This window comes from Charadrius vociferus, unplaced genomic scaffold (genome assembly GCF_000708025.1).
Source record: "Charadrius vociferus isolate BGI_N301 unplaced genomic scaffold, ASM70802v2 scaffold995, whole genome shotgun sequence".
Taxonomy (NCBI): Eukaryota; Metazoa; Chordata; class Aves; order Charadriiformes; family Charadriidae; genus Charadrius; species Charadrius vociferus.
In genome coordinates, this window is record NW_009648475.1 from 438,970 (window position 1) to 466,572 (window position 27,603).

The following is a 27,603-nucleotide window of genomic DNA, read 5'->3' on the forward strand; positions in this document are numbered from 1 at the left end:
ATTTCAAGCAGTAAACTACTTGAGGCAGGAATCATGCTTTCTGCCTGCTTTGTGTTCTAAGCTCATTCCATCTGGACCCAAAGATAAAATTATATTATTGATAATACTCTGCAAAATATTCACAGCATAGTATGGCATAAATCAGCATGACTGAATACTGCAGTAAAAAATAGCAGTCATAGAAGAGGCCTAAAATGAGACATATTGCTGATTTACTATAGAGGATAAATCTTATGCATTAGCTTGATATTTACTCTGTGCAAAAATAGACTATGTTAACTCAATATTCATTTTTCTTTGCACTTTCCTTTTTTTTTCTCTTTTTCATGAATATAAAAAGTACCCCCAAACACATCCCCTATGCACAGATTTGAAACACAAGAAACAAATTTATAATACAATGAGTTGAAGCAGTTAAGCATCACAGATCTATTCAGAGACCCAGAATAACTTTTGAAATGTCTGCTATAGCAAGGCTGCTGGAGAGGCACAACACAACAAGAGGAATGTTCTGATTTTAGAAGGAAAGAGTAAATGGAGATTTTCAGCAATTCATTCACCATTTTATGTAGGCATGCTGTTCTCAGTCTCAGTCTCAGTCTCAGTCTAAAGCAAGTTACATCATTGTATGTCCTGAACAGCATCACTGGTCACAGCAAAGACTGAATTAAAAATGCAAATGCTAAAAGTCAGCATACAGTACAATACTGATGGCCAGAATTAAAGTCTTTACTGACTTGCTAATGTCACTGTGTATTTTAGCATGGCCCTTGGCTGAGACTGCATCCCCTTGAATCTCTTTTCAGAGGGGAACTGAAAGAAACGGGAACAAAGAAATATGCTTTGTGCAGCAGCTCTGACGTAGCAGTATTAATAAGAATTGTAATTATGGCACTGTGCCAGTAGTCACTAAAATTGTTGCAGCGCCAACCTGAGTACCTTGTCTTTCCTCATTCAATCATGGTCTATAAGTTTTCATAAAGCTTTCCATTAATATGTTATAATACTGGCACTCAGCAAGAATGTGCAGACTTAGCAAATTACAAGTTAAAAAAAAATGAAGTCCTTTTATAAAAGCTGGTTCTGATACTGTACTTGAGCATTAACACCATAAATAAATAAATAAAATTAAATTAAATTATAACTACTAGTCTTCTTTGCAGTTACATACATTGGTGGGAGGAGGAAGACTGAGGGAAAAATAAATGTGCTGTATCTGCACTTATTCTGTTCTGAGAGGTAAATTCACAGCAATCTCAGTTTTCAGGTCCATATTCCAAATATTTATTTGTGGGGCAAGAGTCCCATAATAGTCTCTTTTGACCATCAATGATTCATCCATTGGTCTGGACAGTCTTTTCTGGCTTTCCCACACCGGCTGGTATCCAGAAATAATTTCTCAAAAAAACCTGAGTTTAAGACCTATGTAAACTGAATTACTCAAACTAAGTCATCAGAGGTGGGGTTAAGGATCAGTTTTGAAAGTATAATATCCTTCAGTGCTGTCATTTAGCAATGGATGATAAGTCAAGAAAAACAACAAGAATAATTTTTCTCTAGTATATTTTGTACTGAATGCACTTCTATGGATGTTTAATAGCTTTTTAAATATATGAGAAATAATTCTGAGCTAGAATCATAATGAATACTACGTAATCAACATGGTGTTGTGGTGCTGATTGCCACTTTTTCTACCAATGTTCTCATCTGAGTGAAGCTTGCAATTGCTGGAGAAACTTAGTGACTTCCCACTTGGAAATACTGACAGTGTGTCTAAGGGCAATACTAGAGTAGGGAGATGAGAGAAAGACGAGAGAAAAGTGTTGGAGCAAGACAAAGTATCAGGAGACACAGAAATATCTTAAGTATTGTAACCCCCTCTCCATAAGCTCCTCTGTAAGAATTTTTCCCTGCCATCTCCACCTCAGGCTTAGTTATCTGTGTTTCAGAGTGTCTAAGGTCTAGGGCCCACCATCATAGCCTTCTAAGGAAATTACCGAGCCATGAGAAAGAGCTGTGAAAAAGTTTGTAGAAGGATAAAAGTAAAATGGCAGAGAGAAAGGGTTGTAGAAATGGACTGACTAGGCCAAGGGTTCAAGGGGAAAAGTATCAACATGGGTAGTTATAAAATCCCAAATGAACAAATGATGGGGTTATTTGATCTGACATTGTATGTTGAGAGCCTACAGTTTAATGATCCAAGCTACACAGATGACAGGTTTCACATATTCTCAATGGTGTCCATTAAAATCTTTTCAGTGTTTTTGCTATTAATTCATATTCTGCTTTTCTCTCTAGTGGATTTACTATATTAGCCACTTGTTGATGTAGATCTTCAAATTAGCCATAGAAAATAAATGAGGAAAGTTTGAATAAGCCACACTGCAGGTTGTGAACTTGTTCAAACCAAAATCAGACCAACTGCTTCCTCCTGTTTGGTTTAGAGAGGTATACGATAAATTACTCCCATCTGAACATCATAAGTCTGAGATAGACTTTTCGTATTTAAAAAGCAGAAGTGAGTCTCATAGACAAAATCTGTTGTTCCACTTTCAAAAGCAATTTAATGACCATTTTATGCCTCCAACATCTCCGGTCACTTTTAAACAATGTACATTTCACAGGGACCAGGTTAATATGTATGGCCAATATGTATGAATATATATGTACTTGTACATATGTGAATTACGCATGTATATGCATAGTGTAAATGTATGAGGTACACACTTTATTACTGTATAACTTTAAAAAGTTTAGTAAGAATTCAGAAAACAATCCCTATTTTGCAGTTTTCACTTTCAAATATCATCAGATAAAGCCATTTATTACAGGCTACTTTTAGTAAAATACTTGTTGGTTTTCTCTATAGAGTTCATTTAATTATGCTGCTTCTGCTGGCCAAAAAAAAATATGCAGATATGAATGCAAAAGGCTGCTTATTTATGATCTATGTTGGGATCTGTCTTCTCATCCCAATGAGACATCTTCTCTCTTTTCTACCTCTTCAAAGCTAATTTCCTAATTTCCTCACAAATAACCCATCACAAAAGGTATTAAAACTGTTCTCTCCCTTTAGTGTTTTATATAAAAAGAGAAAGTAGCTTTCTCTGATATGTATCCCAGTGTTTTGTACTGTCTCCCCATTTAGATTTTTAAGCTCCTTAGGACCTGAATTACCTCCTTTTTTTCTGTGTTGTTAATGATGAACATGCTGTGGGAGCTTTATACACGTTAGTAATAGCACAGACCAATTATTTTGATATGCATGACTAGTTAATCAGAAAAAATTAGTCATTATGACTATAGACCTGATCCTGAAATCTCTAATCAGTCAAAACACCCATTATCATCCATATGACTGTTTAAGTGAATAAAATCTGAATAGGGATATTAGGAGCTAACCTACTGTTTTCATTTGAACTGCATTTTCATATAGATGATAATGATTACTGAGTCTTTCCTTTAACTCAGCTATTTAAAAGAGGACACAGCTACAGGAAGTCTTTCAACAGATGGAAAATTACACAAAGCTAACATTGCTTCAGATTCCATTATATTTACATTTAGACTAGTTGTGATTTGTAAAACATAGACTGACTGCCAGAGACTTCTCAGACCATTTTAGCAATTTGCACCCACATAATGAAAAATACAAAGTTAGAAGTGAAAAAAAATTATTTTTCCAACTGTCTTAACTCTAAGGACTTTGCTTGATTCAACACAGTAGGAGGTAAAACATCTGCATTATAAGGCCAGTAGTCTCAGAGTAGTGAAAATTTCCACATAAAGCTAAATTAAAAACAAGTGTGGAGGTTGCAATTCTTCACCTAAAAAAAAATAGAGATGACTTGAAAGATCCCATTCGCTTTCCAAAAATACAACTGGTATGTTCTGCCTCTAATCTTTTCTTTTTAACTGCCTGTCTTTACCTGCAAAGATTTCACAGAGCGCATAGCTTTCCTCCCCAGACACATACATGCAGATGCACACATTTATAAAACATTTCTACCTGTTGATGGTGATACTTATACTTTATGATGCCTATCTAATTTAGACCATGAGAATGGCATTTATTTGACAGTTAGATTCATCTAAACTGGTCGTGCTATATTCCAGTGAGAAAAATAGGCACTTTTATGGTTTGATTCAATTCATCTGAACTAGATGTAAAAAGATATAAATATGTCAGATAAATTGTACCTAAAAGGGTCTGTTTCTGTCTGTTGTGGGGTTTTAGGACTACTAGGTCTGGTAGAGATATCTACATTGCAAACTTCTAAAATTAGGTGAGATGAATTCCACTTGGTGATGCTGTACACAAGAACTCATGACAAAGAGCTGCGGTATTTTGTGGTATGGATAAGAATATCAAATAGACTAAGCCTTAAAAAAACCACAATTCCTTTTCATGAGATTCGAATATGATTTGCAGAATGTCCATAGATCTCAGGTCTCATATGGAAGACATAGCTGTTTAGAAAAAAGAAATGGACTTGCCACTGTAACAGGGACTATAAATGAAAGCAAGAAGATATTAAGAACAGTTGGAATTTGGCTGAAAAGGGTGTAATGCCTGTGTAAGAGGTGGAATATTGGAAGTACTTAACAAAGACAACAGGGGGTACATTTATCTTTTTAACTCCTGCCTTCTCAGTGAAAAAAATCTTGTTTGCAAAAAAAAAAAGAGGTTTCTATTAAAAAAAAAAAAAAGCAAAAAAAGAATAGTATTTGAGCTATTTTAAATTTCTGGAATTTAGAATGGGGTAGGGAAAAAGTTTATGAGGCTTTGTCTTTCAATCTGTACCATGAAAGAATCTTCTGTTTCACTTTTCTGAGCTCTAGCATTATTTACCTTCACTTTGATATTTCACCCATGTTCTTCCTTTATTATCTTGTTACCTAGCTAACTTCTGTAATTACCTTTCCCCCTTCTCATTCCCTTTCCTGACCTCTACATAAGCTTCACCTTTCTCTTACTTCTCATAATATACTCTCCTTCAGTTTGCTCTCTGATTTTCAGACAAAGAAGGTAACTTCAACATTACAGCTAGCATGGTTCATATTAACTATAAGCAGTGAAGGCAGCAAAAAGAGAAAAAGACAATTGCGATGATGCTGTCAGACAGCAAAACATGAAAAAAACAGGTAAAAAGACAATTTTATGAGACTGCTGAAAGCGTGGCAAATGACACATGGGAGACAAACAGTGATGCCTTGTACATCAACAAAGCATTCAAGACTAAGGGTATCAAGTCTCCTTGTTCATGAGGAAACCACTATGCACCCACCATGACATCCCCCGCAAACCACCATCCTGAGCTGCTTTTTACCTCATTGTAGGGACTGAGTGTGACCTGTAGTAAACACAACTGGGTGTAACTGGCCTATCTGTAGTTGCAGACAAGGACTTCTGGGTTTAAGCCTAAGCACATAAGGGAAAGCGAAGCTGCTCCAGGAAACTAAGCATGGACGACGCATTTCCTACGGTGTAGTTCCTACAGGCTTCAGTATGAGCAGCAGATCCAGTTAAGCACAGTTTTAGCAAATAAACTAAGAAACATTTACAAATTAAAATCCAGTTGTACTGATCAGCTCGAGCACAGCTCTGGTTCCTCCTTTTTGTCTAAGTGGAATGTGAGAACGTGCACTCTTGTTTGAGATTTCTGGATGCACGGCAGCGTGCTTAGGACAGTGGTCATCACTGGATAGCTCCACACCTAGAAATCTTGAACACTCAAGGTGCCAGGGTGCAGCACAGCAGGGGAAGGACAGAGGAGCCAGGAGCCAATGGGGATGGTATGGCAAACAGCAGCCAGGGTCTGGCTAACAGGGGCTCAGACCCACTGCACCTGAGCAAGGTGCGCAGGGCAGGCGCAGCGATGGTCGCTCACAGATCAGTGGTCACTGAGCAAGTCCATAAGGATAAGGCTGGTCCCAGGTCAGGCCAGGAAATGAAATCAGCAAATCAAGGTCAAGATCAAGATCCTTCCTGGGGAAGGACGTTTTACAAGGGCATGCAGCGATAGGACGAGGGGGAATGGCTTCAAATTGGAAGAGGGCAGGTTTAGATTAAACATTAGGAAGAAATTTTTCACTTTGAGGGCGGTGAGGCACTGGAACAGGTTGCCCAGAGAGGTTGTTGAGGCCCCATCCCTGGAGGTGTTCAAGGCCAGGCTGGATGGCACTTTGAGTAACGGGGTCTAGTGGGAGGTGTCCCTGCCTATGGCAGGGGGGTGGAACTAAATGATCTTTAAGGTCCCTTCCAACCTAAACCATTCTATGATCAAGATACACATCCAGACACAGCATACCTAAAAACATAGCCCAGGGACAGAACAAAGGTAAGGACCTGAGCTTAAATGCAGCTCCCAGGCCAGTGGGCCCACTGAGGATGGGTGAGGTGGAGACCTCCGACAAGCTTTCCTGCAGCCCTTTCTCACACAGTGCTTTTCACAGGAGTCTGATCCAAGGTTGCACAAGTGTTCCATTTCACAGCTGGCATTTGACACGACCAGGAAAACACCCAAGGAGGGAGGGAGGTTGTAGAAGAAGTTGCAGAGCCTGTTGGTGCCATCATACCAAGCATGTGATATCCCAGAAAATACCTGTCACGTGCAACAATAAACAAAGTACCAACAGATCATGGAAAGAGTGAAATACCATGAAATCACCTTAATTGTGAATGCACCACACAACTTAGGAAAATAATTAAAAGAAACTATATTTAAATTTATAGAATGGATGCCTGCATTTGCAAATTGAAGATGAGATTGTATCAGCTTATTTGTAGTTACAAATATATCACATTTCGCACAGGTACATCTGCATAGATCATGCACAATTTAGGCAACCACCTTTTTGACAATACAGAATGTAAAATTCAAATTTTGCTTTCTTGATTAGTTTTAAATTTTATTCCTACTGTTAGTGTGCAAGCACAGTATCTAACTAGATGTTTCTTTTGACTGAAAGTTCAAATAACAGCATACCCTCAGTCTAAATAATGGATATTCCTACTGAATTACTTCTCTGTATTAGCTTTCTACTTACTTCCAGTGTCTAAAAAACCCCCAGTTCTACTCAACTAATGTTGTCCAGATATAGGGGAGCTAACGTATCAATAGTAGTTATAAGTAACTGTGAAAGGCTGGAAATAAGCAGCAACAACAGAATTGCTGTTAGTTTTGTTATAGAGTCTGTCACCCTATTGCAAAGCATTCTGGAAAAGTTCATTTTTCAGAGCACCCAAGGAATAAATAGTAATGTAGCAATGTTTATGAAGGAAAGTTAAGTTATTCAAGGTACTAAAACATTTAAAAAGCTTCTTCAGCATGTTTTTAATAGAGATTACACTGTTGCTGAATAAAAAGGAAAATAAAATGCCCTTGTGGCCAAATAACTGGTTAAATCACAGGAAACAAAGGTCAGGAATAAATGATAAATTTTCTCAGTGCAGTCCCTAAAGGAAATTGTGCTAGGACATGAGTATTCACCATCAGAAACAGTAATGAACAGTGAAATGACAAAGTTTGCCGGTGATGATTTTATTCAGGGTAGTAAAAATGAAGGCCAATTAGAAAAAACACTGAAGAATGCAGGATGCTGAGTGACTAATAATAAAATGAAAAATGAAATTCATTGTAGATAAATGTAAGGTAATGTACATGGGAAAAATAATTTTACACAAACAGCGATGGTCTTGACTAGTTATTACCACACAGAAACAAGATCTTGGGGTTATAATAGATAGTTCTGTGTTAATGTCAGCTCAATGCTCAGTAGCAATCAAAAAAGTAAATTGAGTGCTAGGAATTATTAAGAGAGGAATAGAGGAAAAAAAAAACCACAGAAAACAGTGCTGTACGAATGCTGTAAAAATCCATGATGCACTCCATTTTCAACAGCATGTGCAATTCTACCCTTTCCATCTCAGAGCAGCATATGGTATAACTGAAAACATATAAAAAAGAGGGAATGGATAAACAGTAGCATCCATGCCACAATCACTTAAATAGACTATGACTTTTTGGCCAAAAAAAAAGTGACAGTTAAATGGGAATATCATAGAGGTTTACAGAATTATAAGAAGTATAGAGAAAGTTACCAAGAGTGGGACAGCATCCTGGAAAATGTCATTACTAGACTGATTTACTCTTATACAAGCTACTGGCAAATGCTATGGACTGCCAATAGGATACTATGCTAAATGAATCTTTGATCTGAGCTAGTGTAGCCACTGTCATATATCATGTGAGAAAGAGATAGAAGTAATCTGTTACTACATTTCACTGTGCTGCTGTGTCCCTTCAGAAAGACTGTAGTTTACTTGTAGCGGTCCAACCTATTTTGACCTCCAGGGTGCAATGGGAAAGACACAGGACAGTCCTGCTTCTGTGCAACCCAGACCATGCACTCTGCTTGGAGGCACTCTGTGTTCCTGCCCATGAAATAATCCTGACCCACAAGTCTTTACCAAATAACTTTCAAATATTTTAATTTTTTTTTTAAGTATAGATATTTATTCTCTTGGTTTTATCCACAAGGACCCACAAATACTGAAGATATTTAGCTATGTTGTAGCAGACACTTTAGCGATGAAATAACAACAGGCCTTTGTGCAATTCTTTTGAGTTTAAACTCCTAGATTATAAATCTTTATGCATTTTCTTTGAACTTCCTTGCCTGTTGTTGAATTTCAAGCTATTATCTTAAGCTGTAAAAACTGTGTTCTGTACTGCACCTTAATTTTCTGAAGAATATTTCTCCTATAGTAATATTCTTTAGAATATTAGATGTCTCCATGTTGACTACAAAATGATCATAACTTGTATGCCAATGTTGTTTAAAAAGTGCTCTTTATTTTCTGTTCCTTCACTAATGCTTTCAGTCTTTTTATTAGTTCAGATCCCTTGCACATTCAGAAAAGTAAGATCTGTCCAGCTATTTTTAATTTTTTTGTTTGATTTACTGTTCTAAAGATGCCTTTTATAAAGACATATTATTATTTTGAATAATTTTTTGACATTCAGAGACATTTTCAAAAAGATCCCACCTAATGTAGAGAAATATACACCAAATAACCTAGTAGTAAAGGCCAATTTTGATGGTTGAGCATACAGGACATCAATAATTTTGCAACAGCTTAGTATTTCGTATGCACCTTCCCAGGTTCAAAAGCACTATTGAAAAATGTTATATGCCTCAGCAATAGTTAGAAAAGATGTGAATTAACACTTATGTTTAAGTTTTCTACATTTTTAGGAATTGATGATGCCACTGCTCTATGTCTGTTCTCAGCAGAAACGAAAAAACTTTGGAAGAGCTGCTGCCTCCGGGAAGACTTGAGAAATCCGCGTCTTGTCCACAGCTGCACAACAGACCCCACACAGGTAAGGAAACGTTAATGGCGTTAATACCCAGGAGTCAGCTGGTACAGACTGTTGGCAGATCAGGTCCATGACAGTTAAACACCCATATTCACTAGCTTTACTAAATATTTCACTGCTGTAGATTCCTTTTCAGATTTGCAATAAGTTCAATTTAACTGAACATTCAGTTTTGACGCATGTTCTGCAATTTTTTAAATTAAACCAATGACAGTAGGGAAATGGAAGCCGCGTAAGAAAGACAAAAGGAAGACACAGAACTGAACCCTACCTAGTGGGGAAACAACACAGCATGGGTAAAAATAAAAAGTTTTTAAAAATAATTATATTAATTGAATAAAATTAAAATATTGAAGTCACACATATGAAGAGATACTGCCAGAAAAATCAGAGGGCAGAAAATGTCATAGATTGATATGGATCTACAAAACATTTTGGGACAGTAACAGTAGCAGAAGTAAAATAAACATAGGAAGTTGCTAGTCAAAACAGCTCCTTCTATAACATAGAAGAAGAATCAGACAGCAGCACTGTGATTTGCTGATTTTGAACACGACAACAGAGTACCAGGCATACTATCAAAGAGATATTTTGCATAAGCAGAGAAGCTGAGTGTTGGAGATGAAAACCAGAGGCTTGATCAAAGAGGAATAAAAATAGTAGAGGAAATTAACAATGAAGAAATCACTTACGTTTTAAATTTGAAAAAAAGGCACACAATAAAGGAAGAATGATGAGAGAAAGAAATATTCTCACTGACAGGATATATAAAGCTAAATTGCTGTATTATATCAGAGATGAGCTATGAAAAGAAAAGAGCTGGACCAGAAGAATGTAGAACAGAGAACAGACAGAAGTATTGGCAATTTTCAGTAAGGATGATTAAAAGGTGTAAGAAAGTGTTTGTCATTTCATAAGGGCTGTTGTATACTAGATGACAGTAGTGTGGGGGTTTGACCAGAGAGATCACGATAAAAAATGTTAAAAATTTACCTGCCTGTGTGAGCTAAAAATTAAATCAAAGCGCTTGAGCTCTTTGAGCAGGAAAGGCTTTCATCTTAATCATCAATCTCGTTCATATGTGTATATATATTTAGTAAGAATGATGGTACACCTTATTTGCAGCAAAATGGTGAAAAGCTAAGAAGTATGTCACTCTATCTAGGGACTATATTGATAGCTGCACTGCCAAGGAGGTCCAAGTTTGAATGCAATCATCTTCCTTTCATAAAATAGAAATTAAATGTTTTTCATGGCTAAAAAAGTATATTATGTATATATGGAATTTATGAATGCAAAAACTTGCATACTCACAATTGCAAGCAGAATGTCTTGGTTATATTCATAGGTGCCAATATCTTATGAAACAGATGAAATTGACACTTATGTAAACGGAAATAAAGTTAAATTTATGTTTCAAGGTTATACTATGAACTAGAATTTAGATGAAGTTCTTTTTCCGTCTTCAACACCCTCTTGCTTCAGAGACTGAGTGACAACCATCAGAAAAAGTGGGCAACAGATATATGTACAATTGATTAGCAGATTAAAGATACTGTGCTTTACATACACAGACACACACATTTACACTCATATAAACGTAAGTGTTTAAAATTTAACAGAAAGCTTTTTAAAATATTAAATAAACATATATCGAGTGACATTTATCAACACTTGGAAAAGGAAAATCATTGTATAAATTATACATTATAAATTCCATTAATCAAAACTTGAAAACAAAGCTATAAAAAGGAAATGGTATGCAACTTGAATTAAAAAAAAAATGAGTTCCCCCAATGTTGTATCTATTCTTTAAAACTGTCTTACAGTTACTTTCACATATGCATATGCTTTTAAGAGTTTCAGCTTCAAATACTATGCAGATTTTCAGAGATTTTAACTTTAAATAATGATCCTATAACATATTTCTAAATCAGTAAAAATGTCATAATAATACAGACCTCAGAAAATGCTGTAATCAGCTCTTAGAAAAAGCAACCCACAGTTACTGACAAGCCACAATCTAGGAAAGAAGAATGACGAATATTTGGATACCACATTATGGAAGGTGCTATAAGCTTTTTTAAAAAAATGGGGCTGATAGTATAAACTAATCAGCTAACTGCTGACTGAAAAAAAAGGGCACAAATATCTTTGGAAAAGTATTTGAGATATATTTTATATAAATATCAATGACAGATACAGCTTACTATGAGATGATCCTAAATAACACTATAGAAGGTATGAATAGGATTGCAAGGTCAATGTTTACTCTAAAATTCTACAACAAACCCCAGCAAGAATTCAGCTTATACCCAAACAGCTAATACATTTCCCCACCACAATGTCCATTTTTCCAGTCCTAATATTGAGGGACAATCTGAATAACTGGTTTGTCAAGCCTTTCATGTTTTGTTGACTGAAAGAGAGTCCCCATTCTGAAAGACTGAACATACAAGAAACAGCATTATTTCCTTATAAACGAAATAAAACTGAGAGAGTTTAACAAAACTTGTGTCTTTGCATATCATCCCTGTTTGGAAGCCACGCTAATCCTCTCTGCATCCTTCGAGCATTAGTGTATGTGCTGCATGTTCAGTATGGTTTCAGATACTGGTTTCAAGGATCTCCATCAGTGATACAGAGGCACACACAGAAATGACATTATCAGTTACAGAGATGGTGTTATAAGTCTGTGCACACAACACTGACCATGGATCTTCAGAAGTTGTGGAGGTAATTGACAAATCCACACTACCAAAATGCTACAATAATATTTCTATTTGTAACTGGCGCTCCACTTAAGGCAGGAGTGATCTCCAAGTAAAGCTATCATTTTTTAGTTATACTGTATATAAGCAATACGTATTTAAGTAAAGAAAAATATGACAAGTAACTGCTTATCTGACTCACGACTACAGCTAGCCCTGCATGTTCTTTCCTTTTCCCTAACAAGCACTAGATCATTATTCTAGCAGAAAAATAAACGACTAGTGAAATCAGGACTATCCATTAGTGTACTAAATAACTTGCCAGTGCTTTTATTCTAACAAATATTTCAGCATGTTACAAAATGTTGCACAATAACAGTGTACCACAGAAGCTGCCTTTTCAATTGATCTGTGGTATTTCTTTTCATTCTCAATGCCCTGCGTGTCAGGCTCTTCGCTCTGAAGCTCCCACAGAACTAGAATTTTAAAGACGAATTACTTCTCTTAGAAATAATAGGAAGCAGGAAAATTGCTCAGGAAAGATTTATCTATAACTCAGTTTATAAAACATTTTTCACTATAGAGAGAAAATACCAGTACCAACGCATCAAAATTGAACTATTTAGTTTACAAAACTTGCTATTTAATGACATAGATAACTTATTAAAAATAATATTTTGAGGAAGATCCTTAGCTGCTTCAAATGCAGCGACAAGATTTATATTAGTTGACAATCTCTCTTAAAGACTTGTCCAGAAAAATGGAAATCGCTGCGTAAAAATGGCACTTTACCATAATGTATAGTCACAACATAATGGTATGGTCATTGCATCACTTTCATATAACGCCATACCAGGACAACGTTGTGAAGAGCAGGAATAGATTTTAAGAAAAAAGTCAACTTATAATTTCACATGCTGTGTTCATATACGCTCTAAACTGAAATGTTGGATATGTGGCAACACCTTTTGGCTTTTAGAAGACAGTTTTGAAAATATAAACCTAAGTCAATAAGTTTTTTTATCTCTTTAAACCATTCAGCAAAAGGGTTTGGGAAGAAGGGATGCAGGCCTTCCAGGCTATTAAAACCAGCCCTAGGTATTTAACCAATGGGCAGTAAACAGCAGCTGTTTAAAGTAACATGTACTAGTGTGCTCAATTTTTATACATGCAAAGAGCTAACTTCATCCTGCGGAGGAAAGAGAACACAGAACAAAGTATTTCAGGAAAAGAAGGAAAGACAGACAAAGAGAGAGTCAGAGTGCACTTGTAATTGCAACCTCCGGTACTTAACTCAGATTTCTAATCTATGATGCGTCTGTGCAGGAGGTAATCAGCCCGGTAGTTCTGCCATATTTATAGTATATTTATAAGCCACTCAGTTAGAGAAAGAGATTTCAGTACCTGGACGCTGGGGGACTTACAGGAGAATAGGAATAGTAAAATGAAGTATGAAAGAGATCAAGGAGAAATAGCAGAATGAAAGCTATTGTTACAGATGGCAATATTTAATGAAGATGTTTTATTTATCTACTTATTGCTGGTGAAACACAGATCTTTGTGCCTGGATGGCAGAAATAAAATGTATTTGTTCACATCTATACTGCTAAATTTAACACACCTGAAAAATCTCTAACACAGATTAGGAGATGGAATGTGGAGGACAAGTGACAATTCTGTTTGAAACAGAGTTAGAATTTTTTGCATCTCCATCCTAAATATTTCACAATGGTTAAAGATAGAAAGAAGATATTGCTCAAGGTAAGTCAAATATTAGCTCAGCTGTGGCCATCATTATGGTCCTATCAAGTTAAAAATCACTGTGGACAATGTTCTGCGGTTTAGAAACCAGGAGAAGATGACTTATAGCTATTTAAGACAGACTGGGTAACAAGAGGTATAAAAGTACAATATCCATAATCATTAATCTGCATCAAATCTTGGAATTTAGATCTTGCCCTTCCACAGCCGAAGGCAGTGGAGATTTTTGCTATTTATTTCATTTTTACTAGCATAAGCACAACATTATTTTCAAGAGAACTAAAATCTGCTTAGGGAAAGTCCCTGATAATGTTAATCAAGGTCTTCATCTGGCCACATCTACAGTTCAAATTTTTTTTAAAACACTATTGATATTTCATTCAGCTACTTCAAAAAAAATTTGTGGTGTCTGAGAAGAGTTGCAGCAGATAAAAACTCAGTCGTCGAGTGGTAAAACTAAACCAGAAACCAACTGATTGTTGCCAGCCTGTTTTCTTTCAGTAATACATACTGAGTATTTATTGTCTGACAAAGCTAAGGAGAAAATTGTGGTGAACAAAGGGAGGGATCAGAGCTCCAGGCACTTTGGTTGCTCAACTGAACTTTTGATCTTTGCTACAACTTTAGTTAAACCATCTCCATAGCAAATATGCAATAAACTAATGCCAGCCAGCACTGGAAACCAGGATACCAGGGTTTATTGGAAAATCCTTGGTAAGTTGTGCAGTGTTGCATGAAGCTGAACATCAATGTACACTGTATGTGATGGAGAGGCTCAACCTGAAGCATGATATCCTGCTGATCCCCCTCCCCTGCACCTCAATTCCATATCCCCACATTCATATGTTTCTTTCTTTTTCTCTGTCCCTGTCTTTTGACAGGTACATGTCAAGAACCACAGGACTGCCTGTTGCACCAGTAGGGCATCATGGAAGCTTGGAAAGAGAGGGTTCGTGCTCAGCAACCATTGTGTCTCTCTGAGTACCCGAGGACACTTTGCTCCAGGATGCAGCTATCGCCTTTGATTTTTTAATCTTTGTTTTGCTGAGTGGGAGGGTAGTTAAAATATACTAATATATATACACCGTGGGTGTGCGTGTGTGTGTGTATATACACACACCAGATGGGCTTGCACTTTAAGTGGAAGTTTAGTTACAGATATTCTGCTCCAGAAATAAGAAAACATTACAGGTAGACTGTCAAAATGAAATCTGAAGCATTCATCAGCAAATACAAGTTATGGCAGCAGTTGGATATAACTGCTAAATCAGAATCTGACGTTCTCAAGGTCAAAGACCTAAGACTGAACAACCACACAAATGCCAACAGTACAGATAAGCTTGTAAGATACAGTTTCGGGTGTACCAGTGAATACAGAGATTCATGTTTTTTTGAACTATCATTCAAAAATGCTAGTTTTGAATCCTACGGTAAACCATTAAACAGGGACTTCCAGACCCTGGATATCTCACTAAGGAAACTGTGATTCTGACATAGCAGTTGTACAAAAAATGGTGCCACAGCACATGTAATCCAGCTCAGAAATATTCCAAACAGTTTCACTTGCAGGTGACCGTATCATTCTGTCTTGTAAGTGAAAGGCATATCACGGAAGACACTTTCTTCATTTTTTTTGTCCTGTCAGTTTGATAATTTGATCACAAATGCTGTAATCCTAAATTCAGCTTTCTGCCCAGTTCCAACAGATTCCATAGAACAGCAACATTCCAGAGGCTTGTAGCAAATACTGAGTAGTTAAATAGGACAATGGTTGTTTGCACAGCATGGATCTTTATTCTGTTCCAAGTGGAAAAAATCTGAGTTGCCCTCAAACCAGGACAGCATAATGTAGGCAGTACTGCCTCATGAAAAATGTGTAAGGATGAACAAGGTTTAAGCAAAAAGCTCAATGCACCTCAGAGCAGCAGAAAAATGCCCTACACTGAAGGATTTTTGGAAATCCACAAAAAGCTGATATACAATCTCAGTTCCTATGGTTAGCTATTGTCTAAAAGAAAGAAAGAAACAAACAAAAAGAAAAAAACAGAGGCACAAAAGATGAACACAACAACTGAAATCCCTGTTGGCAGTCTCTGAAGAGAAGCTTGAATGGACACCTTGGCATCTCTAACAACAGTCACCCAGGTAGCAATGGAAATGTGAAGCCTTCACTGAAACAAAGCTGATGGTGAAATTCTAAACTTTTTGGCAGAGCAAGGCAAGAGCATGCACTGACTTTAATTCTGCTTTTCTGTGAATATGTATTAGATCTTTTGAACCGACTGTCCATTTTCCTACTACAACCATTGTTTTCTTCAAAAAAAAACCCCACCAGAGAATCTGTCTTCCCCTGCCAAATGTAATAATCTTTACCTTTCACAGAAGTTCAAATTTAGTCCCACTGAAGCTATTCGTCTTTATAAAGAAAGAGCAGGATGTGTTTTGTATAGCTATTTTTTATCTTCTGGTATCAACTGAATTTATTAAACTATCTGTTCCATGTAATTACTTTCTGTAGATCAAGCCTTTCTAATAGGTCTGTTCTCCCAATGTCCTTGCTGTGTGTGCAGAACTCCCAATGATATTAATGAATCTTGAGCATGTGATTTGAGAGAAGACTATGGTTCTTATGTCATTTCGAGTGGGAAGAGTTCATAGCAGAGACCATGTAGTGCAAACACTAAGCTGCACAGTAGCAGTAACTACTGTTTTTAATGAACTTTGCTTAAAGCCTTCTTATTATTTGTGCCTCATAATTGGACTCCTCCTGTTAAAAAAGAATCACCCTACATATCTATTATCATGTTTCTACACATAGAGGTGTTTCCTAAGTGTTACTTTCCTATTTTTCCCTGTGGCATCAGTAATTAATTCATGCCAACAATTATTTTGGAAAACATAACATGTATAATTTTGTTTAAGCAACAGAGAACATTTACACCTACAAATGCCACCTCCAGTCGGTGGCATAAAGATGTGCGTGATGCATTTGTAGAAGAAAGCCCATGCATGCTGTCACCCATGAACAATCAAAATACATTCCAAGGACACAACAGGGTTCCCACCCCACCCCTTGACACAGGGGAGTTAGCAAATGTTACCGGCTTCCATTAAGATGAAAGGGTCTTTAAAAACAATAAAGTAATTAGACACGTTCATGAGAGATAATTATGTCAGGTAAAGATGAGCATTCCCAGAAGTGCTTTTGGCTCTATTAGGAAAGAACATTTCTCCTCTCAAATGAATTTCACAGGCATGTAACGTGTGGGAAAATGGCACCATTCTCATCAGTGTTAAAAGCATATGATACAAATGAGGTCTCCAGCATGCCACTGACTGCAATAAATTATCAAGTGTGTGTTCTGTTTTCTGAAATGGGCTCAATTTATCATTTTATTGAAAAGGTTCCATTATGCTAATGTATTATAAAATCACTTTTTGCTGTTGCTGGAAGGTGAAGAGGGAATATCAATTTTTATATATAGAACTTGGAAGTATTGCAGCAGTGAGTTGTCAAGGGTTAATAACCCCAGCAGAAGATACAATATACATAAAAGCACACTTCCAAGGACTTCATAATGACAAATTTTCATAACCCTACTGGAAGCAGAATAGCCAGAATATTTGTCTTAAGCTTAACTATTTCAAAAGAAATTTCAGCAGAATTAGAAATAGTTAATTGGTGAGCTGAAAAGTCTCCCTCTGTTCTCCAATTTACCCTTGAATTGACACTGGAGACAGTTTAGGAAGTGCCATTTCAATGAAGGTCAGATTAGAGAATGCCATTATCATTCTTGTCAACTTACCCAGGTAGCAGACACGAAGGATAATCAGACAGAGGTGATTACTTGCAAAAAGTAATACTTCTTCTCTAAATATAACATTATATATATAATAAGAATGTTTTCTTTCTTTTGAAGTATTGGATACAAAACAGGTAAGTATTAAAAGAGGAAGAGAACTATATTTAAATAGACAATTGGTTTGATCTGGTGTAATAGCACTTTTGTGGCTGAGATGTGACTTGTATCCAGGAAACCTCTTTTATGCTCTGCATCAAAAATAGAGTATTGTTTCAGAAACATTACCATATTATGAATAACTTTTAATGGGAAGCATCGTCTAACAGACATGCCTTCCCTTGCCTCCAAACATACTCATACAGTATAATCCAAGAAGCTACAGCAACTAATCAAGAGGGATAATTTAACATATACTGACACGATTACAATATATTTTAGCAGTTGAAAACAAGTAAGTGGAGCTAGAGCACTGTGATCACTATCTCAATGGATCATCAATACCCTTCTGGATCTCAGAGCTTCAAACATGGATCCCAGTTTCAGAACTTTTGCAATACAATATTTACCAATCAGCTTGCAAACTCATTTAAGACTTTAAAGAAGTTCTCATTCAACACCTGGGAAATACTTAGCAGGATTGATTCAAAATTAAATGTAATCTCACTGTACCATATACAAATGTTATGGTCATAATCTTCTCACAGTACACACCTGGATTTTCAGACTCAGATGAGCATACTTAAAATATGGTTACCTCTAAAAAGCATATTGTAACACTGTGATGACCTAATCAGGCACAATGTGCAAGCATTTTGCATTAAGTGTGTGAACAATGTGACCATCAAAGGGACAAACATGTGTGTAGTTGCACACAGGAGACATCCAAGTGACAAAAGATTGCAAAAAAACCTGAAAACAAAACAAGCACAAGGGACTGAAAATGGGCAGAACAACTTGCAGATATGGAAAAGCCATGAACAGGAACTGGAAAAACCACAATCAAGGTAAGCAGAGGAGATTCCATTTTGGGACAGAGGCAAGTGGTATAAAAATATCAAACAAGAAAAGGAAAGATGGAGAGGAAGGGAGACAAGTCTGCTTTTGTTCCAGTTCCTCTTGTCAAAGAGCTCTCAGGCCTTATCAGCTTGATTTCTGTGACTATAAGGCATCAGTGTGACCCACACAGCATGAGCTCTGTGGTACTGTACACTCACAGCAAATTTAGGATAAAAGGTCTAACGGCTAAAGTCTAACAGTTTTGTATATGTAATGAATGAATACTGGTAATGATTAACAATGCACAGGAACTACCTATTAGCACAAAGTGAGTTGTTAATGCAGGAATTTCGGAAAGTTTTGTTTTCAAGGTTAAAACAAAATTGTGCATACAGTACACTTACACAGTGTGTAACGAAGAGAAGTGCAGCCATGCTTCCCAGAATGTATTTGCCAAAATCTGGACTGGTATATTATTGCTGAGTTGGTACTTTATTCTGTTTTTCTAAAAACATTCATAAGTTCCTTCCCTTTTCTGGATGTAGATGGATCCTCAAATTGATTTTGCATTTCATAGTTAAAAGTTCATAAAATAATGCATTTTAAAATCTCAGAATCAAATGTAAACTAAAACACCATGTGCTACATAATGTATTCTCATTTACATTAAAATTGGTTTATTCGTAATACAAAAGGAAACTGTCAGTTCACCAAATCAAAAAATAGCATAGTAACCTAACTAGTTACTTGAATGTGTCTACTGAAACAATACATTGGTTGCATATTAAGTAATTTCTTACTTTTTCTTGTACAGCAATATGAATCTTAGTCAAATTAATGTCTGTCAAAAGAACTACCACAAGAACCATGTAACCAGCATTAAATGGTGTATTAATATTTCAAGAAATTTAAAAAAGGTCAGTGTAAGCACTCTGATCATTTGTTCATAAAACAAAATTTTGATAACTTTGGGAAAAAAAGGACCTAATTACTAAATGCAAATTACACAGAATACTTATTTCTCCTCCTCAAAATATTGATTTACAATACCGTGGACCTAAGGTATATTTAATTAATTATATTTTTTTGGTTATAATTAATCCACAAATGATTTGCACAGATGCCAAGGGAAAAAAAAAATCTTTATACTGATTAATTTCCCATGTAAAAATGCAGCTAAATGACAGGAGAGAAACTTTACAAATCCTTTCCCCTTTTCTAAGGGAGTAGTAAATTCTTAGATATTTAGTTTTGTGACACAGTGAGGCAAAATTAGGTCATGAGAAAATAAGTTCATTGTTCTTCTTGTAATAGTTTTGTCTGGTGCAGTTGCTGAACACTTACAGAGTTTCATGTCTCAAAGCATCAATAGAGATGTTCTTGCAGTACTGGAGGCCAATTTGGATGGATCAGTGCTCTCATTTTGATGACATTCTCAAAACAGGGATAAGAAACCTGCAGTTGTACTCAGCTTGGTACTGGGTAGGGGTACTCAGCTCAACACCATATTAAAACGGGGAGGTATAGATGTACATCATACCATTGCCCTATCTAGAACTAATTGGACATTATAAAATTTATGAAACTGTGAAGTAATTTTAAAATACTTCAGGAGCTTAGACTACTTATTTACTTCAAACAAACCTGAAACATCCTTATAGGCTTTTTGATTAAAAGAATCATAATAAAATGTAATATCAATCACAGAGCATAGAGCACAACCAACAAAATGCCATTCAAAAAGTATTTGTACCTATGAGGAGAGGCTGAGAGAGTTGGGGCTGTTCAGCCTGGAGAAGAGAAGGCTCTGGGGAGATCTTATTGTGGCCTTCCAGTACCTAAGGGGGGCCTACAGGAGAGCTGGGGAAGGACTTTTTACTAGGGCATGTAGTGATAGGACGAGGGGGAATGGGTTTAAACTGGAAGAGGGCAGGTTTAGATTCACCATTAGGGAGAAGTTTTTCACTTTGAGGGTGGTAAGGCACTGGAACAGGTTGCCCAGAGAGGTTGTGGAGGCCCCATCCCTAGAGGTGTTCAAGGCCAGGCTGGATGGGGCTTTTAGCAACCAGGTCTAGTGGGAGGTGCCCCTGCCCATGGCAGGGGGTTTGGAACTCGACGATCTTCAAGGTCCTTTCCAACCTAAACCATTCTATGATTCTATGATTCTATGTCAGTAACATCCCCAGTTAAAGTGATACTTCTTTTTTTTTCATTTCATCAGAGCTTCTCTCAGAAGTATGCACAGTTCTGACTACCCAAATCCTAAATTGTGGCTTTCGCTTCTGAATGGTTTTGCCTGTGTCTTTAATATATCAGAGTCTTACACAGATTGGGAACTAGCTCATCACTTCATGCTCTTAAGCACTGGCAATACTGAGGTTTTGCTAATGACAGTTTTACCTGCCCTAACTCATTTTTATGTTATTTGTAAGGACAGGAGGTTTTAACATATATTAAGTTTTGGTAAAGCATTTCCTACCTAGGTGGACAAGAATCAACCCCTTTTTCTGCTAGAATTTACAGCCTGGCAGACCTAAGTCAATACATACCAGTACTTTATTTACTCTTCTGTAAAAAGAGGAACATGGAAAGATAAGGACACAGAGATGACTTGCATGCAAGTCATTTTTAAAATGTTAGCTAAAGAACACCAGGACATTCTAGGGAACATATCAGATAAGCGATATTTAAAAGTTGTAAAGAAAAAGACCTAAGTAATGATGACCACATGTAATCATAGAATCATGTAGGTTGGAAAAGACCTTTAAGATCATCAAGTACAACGATTAACCTACTGCTGCCAAAACCATCACTAAACCATGTCCCTAAGCACCACATCTACCCATCTCTTAAATACCTCCAGGCATGGTGTCTCAACCTCTTCCCTGGGCAGTCTGTTCCAATGCTTGGCAACCCTTCCTGTGAAGGCATTTTTCCTAATATCCAACCTAAACCTCCCTTGGTGCAACTAGAGGCCATTTCCTCTTGTCCTACTGCCTGTTACTCGGAACAAGAGACCAATCCCCACCTCGCTACAGCTTCCTTTCAGGTAGTTGTAGAGAGCAATAAGGTCTCTCCTCAGCCTCCTTTTCTCCAGGCTAAACAACCCCAGTTCCCTCAGCCTCTCTTCATAAGATTTGGGTTCTAGAGCATTCACCAGCTTTGTTGCCCTTCTCTGGACACACTCCAGCACCTCAATGTCTCTCTTGTAGTGAGGGGCCCAAAACTGAACACAGTACTCAAGGTGGAGCCTCACCAGTGCCAAGCACAGGGGGACAATGGCTTCAGACAAATCATTTCAGACAAAATAATAAACCAGCTGTTAATGGATTAAACTGGGAACTAAATAGGTAAGAACATGAATATCAGCTTACAGAAAACAGAGGCTGTCAAACAAACGTGGTATTTTTTTGTGATTACAAATTTTAGTCATGCAAGTGTCAAAAGAAGAGGGAAAATACACCTTCCATTCCACTCAGTGTTTTCTGTTTATACTTCCAAAGATCTTATTAGCTTTCTTGGACTTGGCATCATGATGCATTCTCATATTCAGATGGTAAGTCATATGAACCCTTTATGTTTTTCATATTCACTGGTTCCCAGGCCAAAATCCCTCCACCCTATACATGTATTTACTGATATGCAGCCAAAGACGGCATCCAAAGACTATAGCAGCGGACACTCTAAGTTGATAGGTGACAAACATTTGGAGCTCTTTGGACTCTATGATCTTAAAGGTCTTTTCCAAACTAAATGATTCTATGATTATGGAACATAGTTTATTTGCTGACACCTTGTTTATCAAAGCACTTTGTCCCGGATATTGGACAGACTGTAAATTAGGTGAGGGTGAGGTAGGATGAAAGTCCTGTACTGAGATTTTTTCACATGTTCATTAGAAACCATGCAAGGTACTATTTAGCAGACAGAAAAATGCATTTCAATTTCCCTTGTCTGCAAAGAGAGGAAACCTGGAAATCTTTGATGCAGAGACTATTGAGATCCATTTTCATATTTTTTTTCAGTCTGTTAATGACTTTCAAACTTCTGAGTTTCCCATGGACAAACACATATTGTACATGAAAAACACAATGTAAGATGGTTCTCCAGTCAAGAGTTGCTTTCATTACTCGCCACTAAAGTGGGGGTGAGCTGGGAGGAGGATACCCTCTTGTACTCTTCTGCAAGGAGCAAATAATGCCCTTAGTGGAGACAGGATGCCAGGCTACAAGGGGTTTTGTCTGATCAAATGCAGCAGTTTATACTACATAAGTATATTACTTATGTAATAGCAGCGTAATGTAACAAGAGCTGTCTCTATCCTGGATTGTCTGGTAAAATTCTAGTTTCACCTTCAAGAATTCAAGTCAATACTTCAGAAATACTATTTTTGCAGTCAAATGCTGCAAAAGCTTCTGGGAGAAGCTTCTTTGATGCAAAAGTTACCACAAATCTTTTCTTCAGAATTCAAAGGAGGGCAAATAAAACAAAAGCAGGGCATGGACACAGGGTCAGAATCCTGTGTTAACAAAGAGAAATACTTTAGTCTTTGGAAAGAGATGAAGCCTCTTAGTGTTTACTGCTACAATTATGGAATAGCTGTGTAGCATGTTAGATTAAACAATAATCAATTAATGAATCCTCTGCCTCTAAATTGTAAGTTTAAATTTGTCATCTACTCATTGCATTTGATCTCACAGACAGAAAAAAAAAAAAAAGATTACACTTGGTTCTACTGTGTAGGTTTCTACTGTAGGCTGATCACCACAACAACCAACCATCCACCTTCTAAGACAATAGTTTGATAAGTATAATTTCAAGTAGCAGTGGTGGCATATGCAGCCTTCAACCACTCACTCCCACTACTATTACTCTTTTCAGCTGTGCCAAAGAAAATCCTTGCTACACAGTAAAGGTGATTGGAAAACTGATCTCTGGATTACTATTTTTTTCCCTTTTGTCTTGCCTGATTATTGTTAAGCCAGAATACTCTTCAACTCAGTGAATTATGTGACTACAAATTAACCCTCCCCAAGCCCTGATAACAAAAACATCAAAATCCCCCATATTGAACAAAAGTGGTGGGGCTGAACAGACACAAGGTCAAGTTTTCATAGTGAGAGTCAAAACAAGCAAAGGAGAATACAACAGGCCTTTAAAGAGTACTTGTTACTAACATCCTTCCAGGCAGAACTGTCAGTCATTAGAATGACTCTTCTTTTTTTTTTTTTTTATCTTATGATAAAAAAATCTATTTAACTTAATCACAGATAAAACTAGTCCACATATAGTCTCAACACATTTTTTCTTCAGTTGTCGTTCTGCCCTGAAAATATTTGCCGCAACTGAAGATACCTATCAGTTTGTACTTGGCTTCACAGTGTTTGCAGACTGTGGAAAAAAGACACCAGGCCTTACACACATATAAACTATTCTGTAAAGTCCAGAAAAACTATTAAAAACCTGTACATATCATGTACAGTTGTGAAAAAATAAATAGTACCATTAAAAAGCTTACACCATTGCATTGTTTTTGACAGTAAACCCAGCTTGAAACCCTGTCCCTATCTTACCAGATTTAAATGGGCACGCACCCCTCTTATCTCATCATTCATTCAGACTGGGAGATGTGGATCATTAAGCTGGGTACTAATTTGTTCCTAAACTACACTCATTCATCATTAGTTGGCAGTGAGAGGTTGATCAAGTCAGTCGTGGAGTACTTCTGTGACCCTCCCATGAATTGTTTATTTTCTGCATGAGTTACTTAAGAAATTTTCTAGAAGTTATTTCAACAGTTTTAGTAGCCATTATGTTAAGCATAACCATTTCTGTGGCCAGGTTAGTCACAGAGGTATCTCTGCCGTATTCACGAAGTATATTCTTACTCTGGACCTCTATGTTTGGTATTATCCTCCATATTGTATTATAAAGGGTATTTGTGAACTGTTCTTTCTAAAAAGATCTCTCTGATGGACTACTAAAACAAATCAAAAGTCAGCCTCTGGTATTGCACAGAATGATGTCTCTTCATGAGGAACAAACACAGTTGTTAGTAAGCGTTAGCTACACTGTGTGTGAGGAGGGGGTTACCCTGAGAAGATTCATGTAATAGCTAAAAGATTCTTATATTTCCTTCTGATGAGCTTCTCTCTCATGGACAATTTTAAATATTACAGCAGAACCCACCTGCAGTAATTTAACCTGTGCCTCAGAGGATTTTTCATGATGAAGAGAAGATACTCTCAGTAATAGTTTGGTGGATGAAGAACTAATAAAATCCATCGTATGAATTATCATCATATTTTGTGGCAGCTATTTTATATAAATAAGTCTATTCTATAGAAATATTTTATATCAAATATATGGATATGAAAATATTACAACAGATTGGGAATTAAACAAATTTCCAATGCATAAGCTGCCCAGCATTCTAGTTAAGGAAACTTCTGTTGCGGAAATTACACAGAGACTATTTTTTTTGCCTTCTCATAGACCTCTGGTTTTTTTTCCAGCTTATAATAATTTGTAAATAATATTAGCATAATAGAAGTTAGAGACAGGAACAACACAAGAAATCACTCAGATTATCCACTAAAAATAATTATTTTGCTAGAAGACAAATCAGATGCTTATCACCTCTTAATCGAGTTTGTATTTTTTGTTTAATAACTAAAAGAAACCGTATGTTGTTTTTTTTTCCTGTGGTATAGAACTGTTGATCCTAGGAAAGAAACAGAAGAATGTTCAAGTCTGTATATTGAAATGTACCAAATCGCTGATTTACCTGTTTTTTCAGAGGGAAGAGAAATGCTGTTTTTTGTAGTATCCAGGATAACAGCCAGCCCTGCAGAGAGTGACGGGAGGATACTGGTGCTGAGATCTACACGGGTTAGACTTTCAGATTCTCTTTCCAAGGTTTTTAGAATACCTCCATCATGGTTATCTTCTGTCTCATCCTTGTTCTGACTGTTCTTCTGTGAACTCTGAACAATATGAACGATACTCTGCTGGGCCAGGTCACAATTCTGCAACAGAAAACCAAAATCCCAACAAATAATTAATTGTGACATAAGGGACAAAATCACTCTATCTCCAATTTGTTATTTGTTAAGTGTTCTCCAAGTCATTTTGTGTAGAATTTCAGTGTGCAGTAATGGAGTTTAAAGCAAAGTGACAAGTGTAAATTGCTGGAATTAGGATTACTTGCATTGGCAAACGGGTCACAACACTTACAAATTCTAAACATTTAACAAGAAATGGTGGACCAGAGCCAACAGCTCTAAATAAGTCTGGTTTATTGGTACAAAGGAAAAACTACAGAGGGGGAACTACTAAATCAAGTGCTAAGAATATTCAATACATAAAATGATACATACTTATGATACATACTCTTCATGTAGCAATTTAGGGTCACATTTGACAATCACAGAAAGTTCATGACCAAGCTACTCCAAAGTATCTTTGTAAACAGAAACAAGGAAGATGATGCTCCTAATGTAGACTGATACTTATTTCTTGTCCCTAATGCAATTTTTAATCTTAATCTAAATCTAAAATATCATTTACAGATATTTTAGCGCTGTTTATACCCTTGTTATTATCCTAGTCTCTCTTCTACCACTTTTTATCCTCCAGTCTCATTTTTGGTTAGTGGTTTTACTTCATTCTCTTGCATTATTTCTCAGTACTTCCCGCTCCACCTTTTCTTTCTTATGTAATGCAGTTCCACAAGACTAAAATATGTGTTTTTTTCAAACTGAATTTTTAATAACACACTCTCTCCTTAGTGAAGCAGTAATCAGACAGCAGAGATTTGTCAGAGCAAGGACATTGCAGTATGCATATTCAAAAAAAAGCAGTTATTAGATTTCAACTTTAAAACATTATGTTGACATTAAAGGTCTCCTTTTTTGTCCAACTTGCCCATAACATTTGAACAAGATCCATTTAAATAGCTTAACAATTTCACTCATTAACACAAAATCCAAAACACAGCTGTCGCTCTAAAACTTCTCCAACTAAGGATGCTGCATAACATTAAAGAATTTAATAACCTAAGAGAAATTAATAATGAAATTAATAACCTAGGAGAATGAGGAGCTCAAAGGCGTTTTGCTCAGTTACAGCTACAATTACAAAGGGAAATAGGTATCTATGTAAAAACTCACAACCTTGGAAACCCCTAATCAACTGTCAATCAGTTAAACCATGTTTTAATGAGCATCTCTTCTGACAGTTTTGCTTGCCTAAACAGCCCCTGTCCTGTCTTTTATTTTTTCTCACCATCTACTATCCTTCTCAGTTTGTTTCTTTGTAAAGTTTGCATCAGTTCCCTGAGTCAGTTCACAGTCTGATGCTGTGCTACAGTCACACTGAGGGGATGGTGCAGAAGAGAGAATGAGAAGAATGGTAAGGGCTGCTTCAATCAAACAAAATGGTCCTGCAAAATCACAACCTTTTTCAAGGACTTTTGCTTGATCTTGACTGCTGTACACATTTAGATGCATGGCTTAAATTGATTGTTCTTGAAAAAGTCTAGGTTCCTTTATAGTTCTTTTTGCAGGCTGGAGAGTATGTGGTTAGCTTAGAAACAAAGTAAGGGCCGACAAAATAGAGACCCATCTTATTTGCTGTTCTCTCTCCAATAATGTCAAGAACCACATACTTAAAAAAAAAAGATGTTGAATTTGCACTTTGGGCAATTATACATCCATATGACCATAGCAATAGCATATTCGTGGATTTCACTTAATAAAAGTTTTCATTTTAAAAGGGCAGGTGAACAGGCTGTATCTTAGCTTTCTTGCATCCCTATGAAAAACAAGAAAAAACTTTGGAACATTGAGATCGCTACTGATAACGATAACAGGTCACAGACACAGGAAAGCTTAATTAGCAGATCTGAGGATAAGCTTTCACAGATAGCAGCAAGGAAAAACAAAC

At 36.6% G+C, this 27,603-nt stretch overlaps 1 protein-coding gene across 1 annotated transcript in view; it reads right to left on the reverse strand.

Annotated features, from left to right (window-relative positions):
- The window catches only part of PARK2 (parkin RBR E3 ubiquitin protein ligase), a gene marked incomplete at both ends in the record, with an annotated part of 403,868 nt that extends 378,183 nt beyond the window's left edge, over positions 1–25,685 (reverse strand). The window contains one exon of the mRNA XM_009885674.1: positions 25,445–25,685. Coding sequence (XP_009883976.1) covers positions 25,445–25,685 — 241 coding nt within the window. The remainder of the gene's footprint in view (positions 1–25,444) is intronic.
- Positions 25,686–27,603: the final 1,918 nt, after the last annotated feature.